General features: G+C 42.1%; 1 protein-coding gene across 5 annotated transcripts in view; it reads right to left on the bottom strand.

The window, feature by feature from the left end:
* Positions 1-2,495: 2,495 nt before the first annotated feature.
* The window catches only part of sema3c (sema domain, immunoglobulin domain (Ig), short basic domain, secreted, (semaphorin) 3C), a 51,401-nt gene continuing 40,970 nt past the window's right edge, over positions 2,496-12,926 (bottom strand). For 4 of the 5 annotated variants that reach the window (XM_085375769.1, XM_085375770.1, XM_085375772.1 and 1 more), the window contains exons 12-17: positions 10,251-10,339; positions 8,701-8,742; positions 8,290-8,447; positions 7,330-7,397; positions 6,433-6,563; positions 2,496-4,468 (exon numbers count right to left, since the gene is read on the bottom strand). In XM_085375769.1, coding sequence (XP_085231895.1) covers positions 4,046-4,468; positions 6,433-6,563; positions 7,330-7,397; positions 8,290-8,447; positions 8,701-8,742; positions 10,251-10,339 — 911 coding nt within the window. In that variant the 3' untranslated portion in view covers positions 2,496-4,045. The remainder of the gene's footprint in view (positions 4,469-6,432; positions 6,564-7,329; positions 7,398-8,289; positions 8,448-8,700; positions 8,743-10,250; positions 10,340-12,926) is intronic. The other variant, XM_085375773.1, reaches the window with a different exon arrangement.

Below are 12,926 nucleotides of genomic sequence, written 5' to 3'. Positions count from 1 at the left end.
ATGATCGAGGGAATCGAGGGAGTCAGAGTTTATATGGACGACATCATTTTGTGGGGATCCACACTACAGCAGCACAATGAGAGACTAGTAAAGGTTTTGGAAAGGGTGAAATGTTATGGACTTAAACTGAACAGAGTAAAATGTCAGTTTGGCGTGGGTGACATTACCTTTCTCGGTGACAAGCTGACAGCCGAAGGCATCGAGCCGGACAAGGAAAAGCTACGAGCTATACTGGAAATGCCACGTCCTGAAGATAAAAAAGGTGTGTTGAGAATCCTGGGAATGGTTAACTTTATTGGAAAATTCATCCCAAGCCTGGCGGCCAAAACAGTGCACCTGAGACAGCTTCTACACAATAGCTGCGAGTTCAGATGGAATGAAGAACTGGAAAACGAGTGGCAACAACTGAAAAAGACACTTACAACAGAGCCAGTTTTGGCGTATTTTGATCCAAAAAGAAAAACAAAAGTGTCAACAGATGCATCGAAGGCCGGGATCGGCGCAGTGTTGTTGCAGGCTTATGGAGACCACTGGAGGCCAGTGGCATATGCCTCAAGAGCAATGACAGAGACAGAATCTCGCTACGCCCAAATAGAAAAAGAGACATTGGGGCTTGTTTTTGGATTTGAAAAGTTCCACACCTATGTCTATGGTTTGCCAACATTTGTGGCAGAGACTGACCACAAGCCATTGATAGCCATAATCAAGAAAAACTTAAGTGAAATGTCTCCACGCATTCAAAGATTGATGATGAAACTACAGCGCTATGATTTCAACTTGATCTACACACCAGGTAAACACATTGTGTTAGCAGATGCACTCTCTAGGGCCACAACCCCAAACAAAGAGCAAAGCTCCACAGAGATGGATGTAAATATACATGTAAACCTGGTAGCAGAGTCACTTCCTGTGTCAGACAGAAAATCACATCAGATCAAGGCTGAAACACAAAAGGACTCTAGTCTGCAAAGAGTTATAACACTGTTGAATGGGAAATGGCCAAGAGGTGAATGCAAAACATACTACAACATAAGAGCAGAACTAAGTGTTGTGAATGGACTTCTGCTAAGACAAAACAGAGTAGTAATTCCACACTCACTGAGAGGAGACATCCTGAAAAGACTGCATGAGGGACATCTAGGCATAGAGAAATGCAAACGGAGAGCCAGAACAGCAGTCTATTGGCCAGGTATAAATGCAGACATTGAGCAAATGGTTTCCACTTGTGATACGTGTATCAAACACCAGGCAAAACAACCAAAAGAGCCTCTGACCATAACAGACATACCGGAGGAACCATGGCAGAAAGTCGGAACAGACATTTTCCACCTAGGAGGAAAAAACTACCTGCTGGTTATTGATTACTTGTCAAACTATCCAGAGATGGCATTATTGTCCAACATGTCAGCTACTTGTGTCATAACGCACATGAAATCAATATTTGCTAGACATGGGATACCACAGATTGTTCATAGTGACAATGGACCTTGCTATAGTTGTAGAGAATTCCAACTATTTGCTCAGGAATATGACTTTAAACATGTGACCTCAAGCCCCCTGCATCCACAGTCCAATGGGAAAGCAGAGAAAGGTGTGCACATTGTGAAACAGTTACTAAAGAAAGCACAAGATGGTAAGGCAGATCCTTATTTGGCACTACTGAGCTACAGAGCATCACCACTGGAGCATGGCAAGTCACCAGCAGAAATATTAATGGGAAGAAAACTACGGACCACTCTTCCTTACACAACAACCAGGAAACATAAACAAGTGAGAGACAAAATGAAACAGTTGCAGAAGAGACAAAAGGTCAACTTTGACAAGTCCTCAAAAAGTCTAAAACCACTCGCACCCAATGAAGCAGTCAGAGTGGAAGATGCAAACATCTGGGAAAAGAGAGCAACTGTACTGGAGGAGGTAAACCCAAGATCGTACAATGTGAAAACTGAAGATGGACTGATATTAAGGAGAAATCGGAGGAGTTTACTGTACACTCAAAAGACAATGGGACCATCGGAAGAACAGTGTGATGACAACAACACACCACCTGAACCAACAACACCCGTGAAGGACAGTGTGGAGCAAAGAGACCAGTCACCCATTGTCAGAAGATCAGCACGCTCTATCAAGCCACCTGATAGACTAAACCTTTAAGCATATATATATATGTATATGTTGGTGTATACATATATAGCTAGATATATATGCATATATCAAAAAGGAACTTTCTGCATTATTGTGTGTTCCGTAGTTTACACTGTCACAAGTGTTTGTGATGTTATTCAAGCTATGCAATGTTAGGTATGTTTCCATAGTGTTGTTCAGCAGATAACATCTAAAGAAAAGGGGATGTGTTGATAGGAGTTATGTGGGTAGTTCAGCTTCACCACTAGGGGGCTGTCTAACCAAATTGTGATATATACTGTGTCGTAGAAGCAGCGGCAGGTTATGTTTACGTACATGGATGTGAGCCACGTTAAAATAAAGAAGCTTGCTAACTACTACGGATGTTTTATTGAAAACACGACAGTACTGTAGTATTAAAAATGTACAGGACCATTAGAAGTTTGTCTTGTGCTGTGGTTGTACAGTAAACACTAAGATTTGTTGGTAAAACTGGGAGTGATCTGAACAAATTTATTCAGGCTACCATGACATTAATAAATAGAAATACATATTTTTCATAGGACTAAAATTACACTGTTGACATGATGCTGGAGAGATCTGTACGAGAGAACGCTAGAAAGTCTTTTTCTCAAAATCAAAATAATACTGTATGCCTCTACAATTTGCAGACAGTCGCAGTTAGTTGGCGAAATATGTTGAAATTATATACACATTTAAAACACAATACCTGGCACGACATTAAATTAAAAGAATGAAACATCCAAACAAACAGAGAAACAACAACAAAAAGCTCTGTACACAAGCAACAAATAATCGCTATCTACATTAACTATGCTTAGGAGGAAAAAATTGGCTTTTCACATATGTTGAAGGCTCTAAATCACAGACTACCTCACTGACAATTACTACTTCTGAATTAAAAGTATGTCCAAGTTGCTGGAGATAGCTCAGAAAATGTGGATCCAATAACGGATACTGTCGTGTTTCAGCAGCTGCGTAGTTTTACACTAATTAAAATGTGCGTATCTGCTAGCTTGGTTGCTAAAATCTAACCGAGGCGAGGATTTAAGACACCTTCTATGAACATGCGTCTGTGTTGGAAATGAGAGAATTATGATACAATATGCAGATTAAACATGAGGCACATATTCATACAGCACATGTACATCTGAGTAGTAGGAATAAATATAGACGACATGTATGCAACAAGAATTGCCATTTGGGTAGCATCAGCACTGGACGTAAAGCTTGGCCTTTGAACTAATAGAGTTTTAACTTTCGTCCCTTCAACACCACACTTTTTATTGCCGTGGGCTCTTAGCATGACCATTGTTTTTGTAAACAGTATGCTAACTACATATATTCTCAAAGTCCTGTAGAGTGTCCCATAATTTAATCGTTTGGTTAGTTAAAAAATAAAATATTCAAAAAGGAGTAGCATCTAATAAACATGCATCTGCCTATTGTTTGTCCCTTTTCAAACAGCTCCATTTAACACGAGCTTTTTAAATGACTTTCCTCTTCTTTCAAGAAGCACAAATTGACTGTGAGCTGTTGTCCAACTAGTTCAAATTCTACTCCCGCTTTAAAATATAGCGGCGACCTGACATGTATTATGGTTAGCAATGTCAGCAGAGACAACAGATTCTTAGTGGCAGTCATAATAGGGCTGCTTTGATTTGTGTTGTGACTGTGAAAAAAAAAGAATGGCTCATGTCACAGCCTTCTGGTCACAGTACCTCATGCAAAAAAAAGGACATATTGCTATATAACATTTCCCCATGCTTCTCCCTCTAATGTCTATCAACTACGGAGCTCTGAGGTTGAGATGAAAGTTGGAATATGGGGATCTGTAACTGTTTTGTGGGGACTATAGGAAGTTGTGCATGTCTGTTTTTGCAGCTGCAAGCTCCTTCTGTCAGTCCTCTGGGTGATTGCGTCTATTGCGGCTCTTCCTCCGGTCCAGCAATGGTTTCAGTTTGGCCAAATCCCCTCTGAGAGGTCCGGGCGGCTCCGATGGCTGCTGCTGCTGCCTCTGTTGGAGGTTCTTGAGCTCCTTTCTCTCTTTGCAGTATTGTTGCACTGCCAGGTTCTCTGCGGGACTGAAGGCTGCCAAAAGGACCTTGGGGTGCAAAGAGCTGGTCCATGCCCAAGGCGACTGCTGCTTGTCTGTCAGCATGCTCACCATGGCTTCACTCAGCACATGCAAACGGATTTTGGCGACAGTGCGTTTAAAGCCATTCTCGGAGGTCAGGCAGTAGTAAAGACCCTGGTCGGACAGCTGCACAGAGCGGATGAGGAGGCCGTGCTCGGTGGAGAGGACGCGGTCACTCAGCTTAACCTGCAAAAATATGCAACAAAAATCCTGGCTAAAAAATGCAGATTTAAGGGATCACTTAATGATTAATAAGATAAGATTCTTTATTGTCGTTATTCAAGAATGTACAGCAAAATTATGGTGCACCGCCAGGATAAGGACTCTTTGCAATCAGCTAATGAACACCTATGAGAAGACTAACATTTTTAACATTAATAAAGGGACTATTGCTTGTAAGACCGTTGTTTATTCCTCTAGTATGGTTATTTTTTACTTTAATTTGTCACTCAATAACGTAGGGCACAGATTTATTGCATGACTGGAGACATTATAGGAGAGAGACTCTTAAGAAATCCTGATAAGAAGCCTGTCAGAAAATTGTGCAATGGCAAGGATGACCGTTGTATGACTTGTCACACCCTCAAAAGTCAAATTAGGAAACATGTTTATTCATTTATGCATGTGCTTTTATCCACTGGCTAAATAAATGCCTGTAATAAATATCTTGGTGCTATCAAGAGGGATGGCGAGTGGTGAGACTTGACTAGGACATTCAAGTCTCAGTTATTCATGATTACTGATTAGAAGATCGGAAGACAGCAAACTGTGAATGTATATTTTTTTTCTAAAAAAAATTGAAGTACCCCAAATTTTATATGTGTTTACTGCTCAAAATTATAGTCAATAATGACTAAAAGTACGCCTGAAATGTTAATTTAAACCTAAGAGCTGTGGGAAGTTTAAGTGTTGGTTTGGCCACCTGAAAGTTAAAGTTAAAGACTTAAACTTCATTGCAAATGCTTTGGTCACCAGGATATTGATGTCATTGCCTGTACTTTATATAGAATGCTTCTTACTTGTCTGTAAACCCCTGCCAACTACTTGCTAAGCAGTAACAAAACTGTGAAGAGTGTGACTTAAAGTGGAAACAAAGACTATTTGTCTTCATAGCAAAAGCTGCTACATTTAAAAAGGTGTTGTTACAGCAGTAAGGAACAACCTTTAATTTGAAGGCGGACATTCTCTGATTCAGATGTGGTTCGCACTGTTAGAAGTTTAACTATAACTCAGAGGTTAGTTAGCAAGTGTTTGCAGACAAGGCCTTCCATGCAAACTACAAGCCACTGTGGCAATCTGTGCGATCAATGCACTAATAAGGGAGTTTTGGGGGCAGTGCTCTCCTTGCAATCGATTTCACCAAGTGACAGGCAGCAACCTACACCAACCACTTGCCAACCAATTAGGGAACACACATTTTTCCCTAGGGACTAGAGGTTGCCAGGGAGTCACTGCAATGACAGGTATTTTAGATATATGTGCTTGAAGCGCTTGAAGCTTCATGAGACTCGTCCTTACAGCTTACCACTGCATACAGCATACTACTTCCAAATCAGTCTGGCCTCAATTTGGAAAAGGCTCCAGTGATTACACATCATAAAACTGAAGTGATTTATTTTAAGATCCCCCCCCCCCCCTCCCCCATGCAACCCTGCTCGACAGAGGTGAGAGCTAAATGCATAAAAGATGTGTTTTCATCATGCCCAGCTTTGTTTAAACTTTCGCTGCCTTTTAAAATGCTCCCTCTATTTAAGTGCCGTCAAACATTTGCAAAATGTTTCCACACTGAGCATTGAGTGTGTCGAGCCATTAGTAAAGGCCCATATCATGTTTGATCTGTATCAACACTTATTACGATGCTCCCCTGCCAATAAGCATTAAGAGTGTCATTCCTCAGGCAGTGCACATCCTGATAACTCATATGAGCTCACTGGATTGTTACGACATGTTTAATCTTTGCTGTAATATTTAACCAAACACTGGAGCAACCCCCTACGGGCTGACAACAGGACATCTAATCAAATCGCTTGCATCGTGAAGGGTTTATCTTGTTAAATTCTGCAGCTAAAGTGGGCCGTAACATTGACCTCTTGGAGGTCAATGTTAATGGAATTATGAATGCATTAAAGTGCTTTAAATGTCAAACAGACCTCTTTTCTTCTGTCATTGTCTCGCTGAATCAGCCAGCGAATAGACGCCTGAGGAGACTTGGGAAGACACTCCAGAAAAGTGGTGTTGTTTTTTACGCCGTACTGTGTCATCTCCACTGCGTTCCTGTAGGCTAACAGACACAAAGACACACACGCAGACACAGGCAGACACATGCACAGGGTCAAGAAAGGCAATTCATACGTCATTTGCTGACAGACACAAAGAGCACAGATGGACTCAAATCTGTCTCAAGCCTCAACAGTGAGAGCGAGATGTTGACTCAAAGCTTAGTCTGACACCTGCGGCACAACCGAACCCCACCCCAGACTTCATTTTCCACTAACAATATACACTTTGACGTATCAAACCAATTCACTTATTAACTGTGTCATTTTTCTCCTATCTAAACGGTTCATCACTCAGTCGGGTGTATGACAGGGTTGCGACTAATTAGCGGTAATGGCCATATGGCTGGTTCCCCACGCTCGTGTTAATTTAGTAAAGTAAACTGTTCATGGAAATTGAACACTCTGGGGAGCCGATTCTCTCCTCTCATTAAACCGCACCTGCTAGTGGACTGGATATATATTCATGAAGAATGAAGTCTGGAGTACGAACTCAAAAATAGGCCTAAATGCTAGCAGAACACACACAGAAATATGTGCAGGCACAGGCTGTGTGTAAACCTCAAATGAACTTACATTAGGGAAGAAAACTTACAAATCCAGTTTATCAAAACAGCATTAGCATTCATGAAGAGTCATGTTTCTGGCCACCTATACAAATATTAGTCTAATAACTAAACCTCTTTTAGCTCTGTTTTGAATCTTTCACATTAATCAGGATGCCTTGAGCCATTGTTACCTTTAAAAGGATATTTCCGGAGCTTTAATTACCTTTTAAATTGAATCCTCTACACTGAGTGAGTGGATTTCCATGCATAATATCCTGCCTTCTGCTTCTCCTGAAAGAAGGAGGGAAAAAAACTTGGTCGATGGCTTACAAAATAAAATACACAATCATAACAACCGTCCGTCTGTCATATTGAAATGGTGGAAGAAGCAGTCGCTGCCAAAACAATATGAGGAAAATCTGACCATGTTCTTCCACTCGGTGTAGAACACTCATATATAACAGCTTGAGGAAAAAAGCAAGTAAACAGCTGACACATTTCAGAGACATTCTCTGCAGAAAAACAGAGACGCGCCTTTTGTTCTACGACCAAACTAAATTTGGCCTGCGTCTGACTGAACTGTCAGGAGACAGGCAGCTGGTCCTTAAAGGAACCAGAGAGACACCGGAGCAGAGGCGAGGTGTCGCTCATACCTCCTCGTCTGTGTTATGTCTAGGCGCCGGAAGGGAAACTACAAAAGTGGAATCTGGCTTACACAGAAGTGTGCACTGAAGGATTGCAGTCATGTGATCTTTTGGCCTTCACAAGTTTTGAGCAAAACGTTCTATTCCAGTTTAACGTATAGCACATCAGTTGCTTCCCATGCTTTGGAAAGTCGATTGGTTTGATATTTGCTGTAACTTCACTGGCTACTGTAAACCTCACTGTAATAATCCTGCAAATTGCAAAATGTTAAGTATAATCAAAGTGAACAAAAATAGTGTTTAATATTGAAAAATGTAAAAGTCGCTAATGTTTATTTAAGACTCGTGAAAGTTTTGCCTCCATGAATGGGTTTCCTGTCAACACCTATCAGTGCTTATTACCACTGAATAATTTGTTTGGGGGCTTGCAGAATGTTTTTTCATGCAATACAAGAAAGCAATCCTCACTGGGTACAATTAAATTTAATACTAGCAGGAAACTGTAGCTATAAACCCTCAAACTGGAAACGTTTGTCTACCTTTTGCCAGTGGGGTAGAAGCGGGAGCAGCTCAGTCCATCCCAGGCACAGTAGGGGTCTCTGGCGAGGCAGCAGTCAGCGCAAGCTGAGCCGTAAGCCTGACAACGGTGCAGGGAGACCTGCGAGACCCCGAACTCCGAGCTGGCGTACAGCTGTTGCTGCAAAATAAACAGTTCAAATGTCAGCAGCCCTGTTTGTCTTAATAAGTGGCCGGCTGACAGGAAAATGAGGCAGGGCGCAAGAAAAAAAAAAAAAAACGGCTTATTATTTCCGTGCCTTTGGGAGGCTTATCACGCACAGGAGATTACTGTTGAATGCATTACGTAGTGGCCTTGGACAGTGAATGTTTTTAAACAATATAAGTGCACTTAAGATAAGCAGATGCATACATAACATATTCAGAATGCTTACTTTTTTAGAGGATATTCTTAAGTTTGTAACAGGAGCCTTATTCTGAAAAACAGCAAAGACAAAAACAAAGTTCAGAGTTTGTGTGTTGATGAAATAAACGTAGAACTTTCTGGAAAATATACATTTTAATTCACAACACTTAGATGAGAAAACAAATACCAGACTTTATGGTAATTATATAGCAAAGGATGGGCGCTCTCAGAGTTCTTGTTTCATGAAATACAGTCCAAAATAAATCAGGCCCTATGAAGCTATTGCCTATAGAGTGTTCTACAGGAATAGTTCTCCAGGCGTCTTGAAGGAACCTCAAAGCTCTTCGTTGGATGTTGGCTGCTTTTGTTTCTATTCTGTGTTATGATGATCCCACACTGCTTCAATAATGCTGAAGGAAGTCAGGGCTTTGGGGAGGCCAGTCCATGACTGATAGTTTTCTATTGTATGTTTTTCTATCCAGGTATCCTTTTGCTGTAATGGCAGTATGTTTGTGATTGTGTTCATGCTGGAAGATAAAGCTGTTGCCATCTGCTTCCCAGATGGTATTATTAATGCATACTCTCTGCATTTATATTTCCATCAATTATGATAAGATAAGAAGCCAACAATCAGTCATGAAAGAGCCTCCACCCTCATTTGCCAATGGCAGTAGACTAACTGTTGTACCTCTTGCCTGACGTCTTCCCTACATATTTATGATGGGGTGAACCAAAAAAAACGAAAATTGGGATTCATCCCTTCATAAGACCTAATAACCTGATATTTACTTTACAGATGTTGATATTTATGATATTAACTTTATAGACTTCAAGACACCTCTTGATCTTGAAAAAGAGCTTGCAAAGCAAACATAATCACAAGGACTGCAATGCTGGTGCAAAAAAGCACAAATCAGTCTAGAACAGGGGTAGGCAACTCCAGGCCTCGAGTGCCGGGGTCCTGCAGGTTTTAGATATCACCCTGGGTCAACACACCTGAATCAAATGATTAGTTCATTAGCAGGCCTCTGGAGAATTTCAAGTTATGTTGAGGAGGTGTTGAGGTAATTTAGCCATCTGAATCAGCTGTGTTGGATCAAGGACACATCTAAAAACCTGCAGGACACTGGCACTCGAGGCCCGGAGTTGCCTACCCCTGGTCTAGAATAACTCTGGACAGATGTCTTTAGTAGCCTGAGAAATAAATTATGTCTTCTAAAGAGACAAATCTCTTTAGATTGAAGTCTATGTGTGGCACCATTTGGTAGAAAGATCAAAGGAGACTTTTTCTTCTGATCACAGGTCTATCACCTAAGATAAAGCAACATATGCAAAGGTTCACTTGAGGGTGACTTCCAGACTTGGAGTATGCTAGCATGTTTCTCATCACTCTACACTGCTCTGCACTACAGAACATCCATCTCGCAAATGCCACCCTGCCTTTTGTCTGTCTGCCCTTGGTCTTTGTGTAGTGGCCAAACACATCCTCCTCCCAGTCCCTGCCTTTGATTTAAGGGGAGAAAGGGGATTAAAGTGAAAGAGAAAAAAAAAGAGAGAAGGAAGAAATACAGAGCAGACCTTAAACACTTCCAGCTCCTCCAGGATCAGATCGTCATGCAGGGAATGGTTGCTGGGTAGCACAATCACCTTCTGTATTGTACCTTTGTCTGAAGGGCAAAAAAGCACACGTCTCATGAGTTCCAACCACACACATGCATTTAACTACCGTGTGAAACAGATACGGCTACGCAGCAATGAACCTCTAGAGTTGTGAGGCATCAGTAAAAGCAGAACACGACTGCTGGTGGAAAAAACCCCACCAGCTCCACCAGCAGTCTGTTTGTCTTTGCCCATGTTTGCTTTTGAATTAGGCATGATAGCCATGACCAGTTTCCAAAAACAAAATCAGCTGTGACAGGAGTGGGAATGGAAGCTCTTAAGGCAGGTCAAGGACCACAAAAAGGGCAAAATGCAGCTCTATCCTCATCAGTATGGCTCTTTTGGCCTGGGAATTTGAGCAGCAGAGCAGGGAGGAGGAGGAGGAGGAGGGGGGTACAGTAACAGCTCCTGGAAATGCCTGATAAGACCGTCTCCCCCATCCTTGAGACAAAGCGCCATTTCAGGAGCAGATATGGGTACGCGGCACTGGCTACTCTTCAAAAATCAAGGCAGGAGGAACAGAAAGGAGAGGCTGCTCGATAAACACCGGCAGCTGGGCGAGAGACTCCCAGAGCAGTTTGCTGAATGCCAATGTTCACACGTGGACAATTACAAGCATGAATGCACACGCACTTCTGCTAACAAACACACATTTTTCTATTATCTAAATCTGGTGTTTTTAAGCACAGAAACACACTGGCATATATTCGACAAATATTCACTACACAGCAAGCTGTTGCACAATATTGCATGTCAACTAAATCAGAACTGTAGAACCTTTTTGGAACTGCATCACTTCGAATGCTTAAGTTATACTTCTGCAGCAAAACTATGTAGAGCCTATGCAGCTAATGTAAGTGACTGATATTGTTACCAAACTTTATGTTTCACATATTAGTGTTAGATTATGGTATAGGCTGCAGTGTAGGGTTTCAGAAGGTTTTGCACTTATGATGCACCGACAGCATAGATGTAACGATTTAATGGGTCTGGCATTTTTCACTTTTTTTACTTTGTCAGTGAGGTTTGGATCATTGGAATATTTGTGATACATGACAGGTTTCTGGAGACTGGGTGTCATCTTGTCAGCCAGTATTTTGGTATATCTGCTTATGGCATTCATGTTGTTGTCTGTAAATATCAGCCCACCACTTCCTCAGCCTTTTGTACTCACGCAGCGCCATAAAACGGTAGCACCACCATGATAATACTGTTATCACGTGGGTCAATGGGTTGAAAATGAGAAAAGTGTTGATCATACATTTAGGCTGATGAGAAAATAATCACATGTTACTCTGCTTTATCTCAATGATCACATGCAACTTTTAGCATTACATTTTTTTCTGTCAGGCCTTTTTTTTATAGCATAATTTGTTCATAAAAATTATTTCTGCAAGTGCAAGCCATTCTAGCATTTTCAATGACTTGACATTTAAGTGATGTTTTACAATGGTGTCCCTCATTTAACCTTATACTCAGGAGGTAGCGACTTTCTAAAAAAGTGGCAATCCATTATAGATCCTCCTTCCTTATGTAATGGAAAAAAATCTACTACTTTTAATGGACTTTATCTTTTGCTCTGATCTATCTATGCACTGATTTATACTGCATGCAGCGCCATGTTGACCTGTTTGAGCTGAGTGGCAACAACACAAGTGTCAAGGATCTGTGTGCGGGCAGGCAGAGATGAGGATCCAAATGCAGGACTCGGAAAATGGAATGTAACTCAAAAAACCTCAGCTTTATTGCTGGCAGGAAAACAAACATAAAGTGAGGACGGAACACTGAGACCAAGAACACACAGGCAAAAACTGATGGTACGACGCGACACTGAGCATGGGAAAACGATTAGTTATGTCTATAACTTCTGTTCCCTGAAGGAGAGGAACGAGGTACAACACATAAGTATGGGATATCACGCCCTCGCGTGTCCTGGCTGAAGAAACCTTTATTCACGCCTTTACGGCAGATGACGTGTGATGACACGCGCAAGGCCCCGCCCGCACATATAGCCGCTGCCATCACCGTCATCCCTCAGTTCGATAGCCGCTCTTCACCGAGCCAACTGCTCAGTGGGGCCACCCTGTGTTGTACCTCGTTCCTCTCCTTCAGGGAACAGAAGTTATAGACATAACTAATCGTTCCCTTTCAGTCGATTCACTCGGTACAACACATAAGTATGGGACCTATATACACGCCCCGCAGAGCAGCCACCGAACCGGAACGGGACCACCACATCCTTAGTGAGTGGTAGACCCAGCAGAAAGGACAGCATGAGCCACCGAAGGGGCTGTAACGTCCAACCGATAAAACCGCACAAAAGTGTGCGGCGACGCCCAATTAGCCGCTGCACAAATATCAGCCACAGGCACCCCTCTAAAAAGAGCCCATGAGGTCGCCATCCCCCTGGTGGAATGAGCTCCCACCCCGTGGGGCAACGCAAAACCTCCGGTGCTGTATGCCAGCGAGATAGCTTCTACAATCCAGTGGGACAGCCTCTGTCTGGACAGAGCTCTACCTCTATTCGGATTAGCGAAGCAGACAAACAACTGGTCACACAAACGCACATCCCGAGTGCGCTCAATGTAGGTGCGT

The sequence above is a fragment of the Diplotaxodon limnothrissa genome, linkage group LG17, assembly GCF_057381915.1.
Source record: "Diplotaxodon limnothrissa isolate DT_005_m linkage group LG17, D_limnothrissa_male_GT1.1, whole genome shotgun sequence".
Taxonomy (NCBI): domain Eukaryota; kingdom Metazoa; phylum Chordata; class Actinopteri; order Cichliformes; family Cichlidae; genus Diplotaxodon; species Diplotaxodon limnothrissa.
This window is presented reverse-complemented; position numbering and strand designations above follow the sequence as displayed.